At 34.3% G+C, this 7,816-nt stretch overlaps 1 protein-coding gene across 1 annotated transcript; it reads right to left on the bottom strand.

Annotated features, from left to right (window-relative positions):
• Positions 1 to 681: 681 nt before the first annotated feature.
• LOC149163893 (heavy metal-associated isoprenylated plant protein 23-like) lies at positions 682 to 1,620 on the bottom strand. Its single transcript, XM_089430831.1, has 3 exons — positions 1,432 to 1,620; positions 1,197 to 1,272; positions 682 to 1,012 (listed from the first exon to the last, which is right to left on the bottom strand). The coding sequence occupies exons 1-3, from the start codon at positions 1,510 to 1,512 to the stop codon at positions 717 to 719; spliced, it is 453 nt and encodes a 150-aa protein (XP_089286957.1). The 5' UTR covers positions 1,513 to 1,620; the 3' UTR covers positions 682 to 716.
• Between the last annotated feature and the right edge of the window lie 6,196 nt (positions 1,621 to 7,816).

Raw genomic sequence — 7,816 nt, 5'->3', positions numbered from 1 at the left:
TTTAATATCAATTAACGGAGAAAACGTGAATCACTCTTTGTTTATTACAATGGTTAGGAATCATCCTAATGGACGTCGCTGGTTTTTAGGTTCTAGCTTTTTGGGACCAGTCACGCGCACGCTACATTGTATAGGTGTGATTTGATGGTACATATTCTTCTGAGGTCATTTTTAATTTAATGAGTTGCGGTGAATGGTGTGATTAGAGGTCATTTTTAATTTAATGCATCGACGGTGAATGGTTTTCAATTGACAAATCAGAGTCTCTTCAATTAAATGGGATCCCCTAGATTCTTGCAACGAAGCTTTGCAGAAACATTTTAACTGAAGTCCCCAACATTTTAACTGAAGGCTTTTGAATTTTCACAATGCAATTACTGGAAACCAAATCTACGGTTGCACACAGTCAAACTGCATCTATGTGATTCTTTGAAAAAAGCGATAACATCCTAACTTGATTTTATTTCAATTTTTCTGTCTAACGTTTTCCAGGATCACCATGACACGCAGAATCGTTTATCAAAAGAACCCAAAGTTTTATTAGAACTTCTTCATAGCAATTCGAAGAAGCAGCCTCCATGATCTTTACAATTACAACCAGTCATGAAGAATATGACCAGAGTTCATTAACATATTTCTCTAGTTTTCTGAATAAAATTCCTTCTCTCCATCAGTTTCATAGATCTCGATTTCAGATGAATCTATACTATGCAACTTTACATAATCCTGCAAGCATTCGTGTTGTCATCGCTAAAGAGCGTTGTATACTGCTCGTCTGTTCGATTAGGGTTTGACAAAGTATTGGACTCCACCTTTCGAACATACCCAGCAGGGGCTTTCTTATCATATGCCTGGGCAGCGTAAGGCTGAGCAACCAAGCTGTATGGCACATATGGCCACAACTCTGCACGCTTTCCAGTGGCCTTCACCTTCTTCAGCACCTTGTTTGCCTCCACATAACCTGTCACTGTCACCCTCTGCTCCTTTCTGCTTACATCCACTGACCTCACACCTGCAAGTAACACCAGCACCAGCATTATGGTAGCTTTCAAGAAAACTGCATTCAGTTTTTATAACAGAAAACAGACAGGTTTTAGTGGTGCTGCATTCTACAATTCTAGTCCTCATTTGCATGTTTTATAAATCCACAGTTAATATTGATTTACACTGATATTCCAAGAGAGTTTTTCACTTACCTTTCATGGAAGATACAGAGTTTTTCACTTTCAGCTCACAGCCATCACAATCCATGCGAACCTTCAGCTCTACAGTCTACAATTTAAAAGTGAGGTTAACAATGTTTAGGGTTTTTGATTCAGTGTATGGAGGGAAACCCTACATTAACATTTTACATTATTTTATCTTCTTGGGCTGATGGGTATGGGAACACTAATAGCATTGAGATATGCATATGGGTATAAGCTGTTATACCTGCAACTGCTTCATCTTTTTTTGCTTCCTACTTCCTCTTCCTCCTAGCAGATCCGATAGATACTCCAGTGGACCAGCCATTGTTCACAAATCTCTGATTTCAAACCAGAAATATATTTCTTTCTGCAAGGCTGAGAACTCAGATTTTGCAATTCCCAGTGTTTGCTCAAACTATAATAGCTAAGAAAAGCAAACTGATCAGACAATACGATGCGAGTTGTAGCCACCAATTTATACACGAAAGATGGCTAGGCCGTACATAGCGGTGTCCAAATCAGTTACGCAAGCAACCAAAGATGGAGGAGCAACTAGTAATGAAACGTGGAGAGTTTTGGTTTGCCTTGAAATATCTGTGGGCTCGATGTTTGAATTTAAATATAGAAATCTGGGTTGCCAACGATATTGGTTTTTGGTCTTAAATCACAGAAAGCAATGGTTTAATAAGCTAAAAGGTTTGTCAATGGTCTGTTGACAGGAAGCTAGGGAGAACGTGGTCGTTGGTGTGTCAATTATATGAAACATGGACATTGGTGTTCTGGTGTTCTGTACGGTACACCTGCCTGGAAATTATTTATCATTATATAGATTTTATTTTATTTTATTTCATAGGTAGTGAATTATGGTGTTACACTGGAAGAAAATGTAAGTGGATTATGGAGTTATTTGATATGTTAATTTATAAGTGAAAAATAACTGATTTATTTTGTTGCGAGGTATTTGGCTTTTTCCTCCACGCTTTCAAATTTTTATTGCTAAAAAAATAGGATGATTAAATATCTGGTAATTTGGGTTATATTAGTAAGGGTTAAGGGTTATATTATTCAAGGGAAAAAAAGAAATGGGATTTTTATTTTAAAAATGGTAGGATAATTTGAAATATTCATTATTTAAAATTATATTAGAAAAAAGCTAAAATTATATATAGAAAAAGAAAAATCATTTTTCATAAAAAAATTATTAAGGATAATGATCTTATTATTAATTAATACATTTTAGTTAAAAATAAATGAAACATTTTTAATAGAAAAATTTGTAAAAAGTTAAAATTAAAAACAATTAATTAATGTAAAAATAAATAAAATATATGTTAATCGTTGCTATTAATATAAAATAATAAAAAATCAAATTTCATTTACATAAAATTTTTAAGATTTAAATGTTATTCGGTAATAGATAAAAATGAAAAAGTAATATGTGAATAATTATTATAATTTTGACATATAGTTTTAAATGCTTTTTACTTTTTTATTTTTTTTTAAAGAGGAATGAGTATATTTAATAGAGTTTGTAACTTGTGTAAATAATTGTGACTATTTCACCAAATAAAACAACAACTTCATAAATACTATTGTAACAAATATTAACATATTATAGTAAAAATGATATATATAAAAAGAAAAAAATAATCAGGGTTAACCATACCTATTAATTTCAAAAGTCAAACCAAACCTTAACATGTAAATACGAATATTAGGATATATGTTTATTTGTCACGTAAGTGGGTACAAGTCCCAGGCAAATCTCATAATGAAATTTGGTACTAATAGCATAGTGGTTTCTGCCATGTGCGAGGGTCAGTGCGATCCTACACGAGGCAATGGGTCTGCAGCCCACCTTGGAATTTATTGCAACCTGTACACGACTTCATACCATTTGATTTATGATGTTAGTGCGATTGGCAGCTGTCCCACCCCTTGCTCTGGCTTCGACAAGTGTTGTCTGTCTAGTCCGTTGATCCGATCATTGCCATCTGATAGTGATAATGGCTCCGAGATTATCCATCTACCCAACACCCTATTTCCCACTGGTATACTACTCATTTGCGTTTCATGGTGGAGGGTTTTGCTGCTCTGCTACTCGTCTGCTCCTGGTTTCTCTGTGAGTTTCTTAACTCAGCCTCCAAACCTTATGGCTCTGTCTATTCCACTGTCGCGGGGAGGTAGTTTTGAACCCTTGTTGTCTGCGGAACCGGTTTCTTACTTGGATCGTCCTCTGTTTATATCGAGGGTTGTTTCAATACCTGGAGTTAATGTATTACATTGGTGGTCAAGTTGGGAACTCAAACCTTTAGATGCTAGGAGAAATGGAGGTTATTTTCCACGACATGAATCAGGTAAGTTTACTTGTAAGCTTGTTGTAACATTTTTTGGTTTTGATAAGTTAGAATAAATTAGACAAAAAATGAAAATGTATATACAAAACGTTAAGATAGGATATGGAAAAAAAGAATATTGAGTAAAAAATGTTAGGAAATTTTTTGAATAAATATGTCCATATCAAGGAAAATGTTAGGGTAGATGCCCTAAAAAAATAAAGGCAAAATAAAATGCTAGGTTAGACAGAAAAGAAAACAGAAATAAAACATGAAAGTGTACAAGTCTAAATGCCACTACTATCTACTTTTATGCATAATAATGTTTGTGTGCTACTTGTTATTCATGCCAAAATCAATGGTAATCAAACTTTTTAGTCTTGGTTATTCCATGATTTGAATTTTATGCTTATAGATCAGAGAATAAAATCTGACCAAACAGTTTAATCTTGGTAGATCATAGTTAGGTAGAGAAAATAAAAGGAGCTCATAAGCTTAATCTGAGCCCTTGGATGATATAAGGTTAGAAATAGAGATAGATTGTTTATAAAAAGAAAATATTGGGTTACTAGTCCAAATGCACTCTCGATGAATAAGTAAAAATGTTAGGAATGGAAGGGTAGGTAGAAATGTGAAAGTTTGAATTGTTATTTCCTAAAGTTCCATATCGCATCACATCATTCATAACTGCATGAACCATTAGGCAGAGGAAAGTACAATGTACGATATTCTATCACTTCATTCATTTTCATCCAACCATTTACTGCCGCTCCCACTTACCATTTCATCCCACACCTTCTTTCTGCGTCCAAATCATCTCCTACATCCACGTCGTTTGCCATATGCTAAAGGTCATGCGGGTTCAAAATGCGCGATCAAGTGATAGCTTAATAAGTACGCGGAGGTGTGCTGTGGGGAAGAAATGAGCATGAAGGTTAATTAAAGCCCAACCCCCGCATTTGACCGTGACGTTAGCATGGTTGACCGCAATGTGTGGCTTGAAATCACTGTAGGGGTTCAACCTCATTGAAAGATCCTGTACATTCTTTACCCCTGCAGTGAGATTCCAAAGCTTTTTGCCCCATGTAACGTTTCACTGCACATATCCTTTCTGCTCATATTCATATTAACTTTTAATTTAGTATATTAAATCCCTAAAATACCCATTCCTGTATATTATTAAGTCATTTTACATAATATCCCCAAACCTTGGTTTTAACTATAAAGTTATGTATTTTCACCTGAAATCCAACAAAACCCATTAACTTATCAATTCGCGATTAAGTTAATAAAACCCCTCTAATCACCTCGATCACCTAATCTAAGATTTAAACCGTGATTAACCGTGATACCTTCGTGATTAACCCGCCAGGCCCCTCCATTTCTCTTCCCTTTTTCCTCCACGCTGCTTTATTTCCCGACCATCATTAGATCAAAATATCTCTCATCGAACGATCCACAGCCATATCAGGTTAGCTCGATGACCAAACAATACCCGCTCGATAAGGTGGTTTTGCATCGACCCCCCAATGCTACGTGTCAGCCAACAGATTAGATCGGGTGACCCCCTCTAAAAACCACCTTCGCCACAAAAGCGGTGCGATGGCTCCGCCTACCACTCCACCGTACTCCTGAACACAGTATTCCTTATTCACTTTGCTTTATGCCAAAATTTTGAAAAGTTGAACATTTACTTGTTTAAACATTAAAACCCTCACTTTCACTCCTTTTGCTCGTTTACACATGAAAGCCTGTATAACCCTCCTGTGCCACTCAAAGCCTCTGCAACCAATATAAATCATTGTTTACCTTCCGAAAATGCTTCGGAGTTCTTCCATAGACCTTTCAACTCCAAAATGAAGCCATTTCGGCCCTCCCTGTCAACCTGTGTTTTACTTAATATTTGTTGTGTTTTGTAGGTAATCCTACAAAACTGTTCTTCCAGGTCCACAAAGAAAATGAATTCAAAAGCCTGCCTACAGTTAAAAGACAAACAAGATGATTAATATCCAAACTACCTTATGCTGAAATATAAAATCTAAAAGATTTACTGTTGAAATACATAGTAAAAACTTGAAATGTACAGTAAAGGTAAAAGGACACAGTAAAGGATATTCACAAAGGTCAAAGTGTATCAGATGAAAGATTAAACAAACAAGCAGCTTAGAAGGCAAAATATCAAAAACCAAAGCCAATAGAACCTAAATAATAGGGACAACAAGAAGCAGTTAAATAGCTATCTCTATCTTCTTGCATGAAGATTCCTCCTTTTCCTAGAATAAATCCTTAAACAGTTTATGATATTTTCTTAGTTCTACTATTGTATAAATAACTCTCTGCTCGATTTATCAAGGGGTTCATTGTTCATTGGTCATCAATCACTATTCAACTTTGAACCTAGTTGACCCTTGATGAAGCATTTCTAGATATTTGATGTACTTGAATTTTTTGGAACCTCAATACAAAGCAAAGGATTCTAAATTCTATTTTTCATAGTTTGTGTTTCACGTAATTTTTTTAATGTATTACTCATTATGTTTTCTTCATATTCTTATGACTTTATAAAGATAACTAGGTAGGAATAATTGTGTCTCAATCTATTCCTATAAGCTTTCTGACGTGATAATCATTAAAGAGAATGGATTAATGGACTGTCTATTTAATTAATTCCCTCTGAATCAATAAATCATCAACATCTTGTTGTAAGCATAAGCATATTCTTTTGAGCCTTCTGAACATCGGTCAGAGGTTTTCATACTTATGATTATGTAATTATCTATTTGAGAATTGTGATAATCATATTATTTTTTGTTTTCTGCTCACCACTATTCAAGCTTTATCACTGTATGAAATTTTATGGCAACCCTTTACTGAGATATTGATATTATTAAAAGGGTTAGGTATATGATTTCTATATTTGTTTTATTCATTGGTCTCCCAAATCAAAACAAAAACCCCCAAAACATTTATCTTAGATACTCTGGCATAATAGATAACCATTATTATCTTAGAGGTACAACAAAGCTGACAGTTTCTCCAATCATTTTAGGTTTCCTCATACCTTAAAATTTTCTAACCCTAGGGTGGTTATGTCATGCACCTAGAAGACCCCCCGATGCGGCTTGCAAAACTTAGGTAAGGGCCTGTCCCTATATTTCATAATTGTGCTGCTAGCCTAAATCAGGTCCTTCATCCCTTTAATAATGTTTTCCCATGGTTTTGCAAGTATGTCGTGATTTGAAAACAAGAGGCATGAGGTTAAAATGATGGTTTTTTGATGATGACATCTGCTCACAACTCTGCAACTGGTATAGGTTGGAACTCACCTTCTTGGCTTCTAATGGTTGGTTTGATGCGGTCTAGGGTACTCACACATTTGCAAGTATATGCAATGTGGTGTTAATTATATCACATTTGATATATTTTGTAGAAAAATATTATATTAGTCTGCAGACTGTAATGTCGGTTCTTTGGTGTAATTAATTCTTTCTTTTTCATAACTATTTTGGAAGAGACAGAGAAAAGCTCTTAATTTAACAGTTTGACAAGATTCCGATATGTATTAAGTTAGGAACTTCTGGATTTTGAGATATATTTTCATAGTCATATATTTATATATAGAACCGTTCTGCTTTGGTATTTGTCTATTGGGCACACATTGTATGTTTTCATAGCTTGCATATAACATATGTTTTAACATGAAACTTTTTTAGTTACAACAATTTTGGTGGTCATACATCTTCGAGAGGGTTTCATTGTTGAGAATTGTTTTTCCCTTATTTCTTATGATTTGGTCTTTATTTTAGCAGTAATATCATAATTCATTACTCTCTGGTTGAAAACAAAAGCTCTTTTAGATTTTAATAAACTTCCGGCAATTATGATGAGGGTTTAGTCTATTCATATAAGACTACTTCTTTTGATCCTCTTAATTTAACAGAAGAGATAGACAGGTTAACGTGAAGAAACTCTTTTAGTTAATGTTGACATGAGAAAGAATACGCACATCTTTTTTATTGATCCATGTTTAATAGATGCAAACTTTCATTAAGGGTTTATCTACTATACTGCATATTTGCATGTAAAACTTCGGATAGGGAAGGTAGATTATGAGATGTTTCATACTTGTTGTATGTAGATATTTTTGAGTACTAAACTCGTTATTTCTTCTACACATTACTGTTTTCATTATTGCAACAATACTATTGAATATGATTGTCTATTAATGCATCTTAATATCTTTTAATATGACTAGTTTGCCAATGTATCTTTATCAATCAAGATGACTACCTT

Source organism: Pinus tabuliformis, chromosome 5_1 (genome assembly GCF_031772625.1).
Source record: "Pinus tabuliformis cultivar Carrire ecotype Pingquan chromosome 5_1, CPIR1, whole genome shotgun sequence".
In the NCBI taxonomy this organism is placed as follows: Eukaryota; Viridiplantae; Streptophyta; class Pinopsida; order Pinales; family Pinaceae; genus Pinus; species Pinus tabuliformis.
Note: the sequence above shows the minus strand (reverse complement) of the source record. Positions and strands in the feature narration are given on the sequence as shown.

Coding starts and splice junctions, on each gene's coding strand:
- LOC149163893 (XM_089430831.1), bottom strand. CDS start 1,512: ATGGCTGGTCCACTGGAGTATCTATCGGATCTGCTAGGAGGAAGAGGA. Junction 1,273..1,431: donor AAAAGATGAAGCAGTTGCAG/GTATAACAGCTT, acceptor TTTAAATTGTAG/ACTGTAGAGCTGAAGGTTCG. Junction 1,013..1,196: donor CTCTGTATCTTCCATGAAAG/GTAAGTGAAAAA, acceptor TGTTACTTGCAG/GTGTGAGGTCAGTGGATGTA.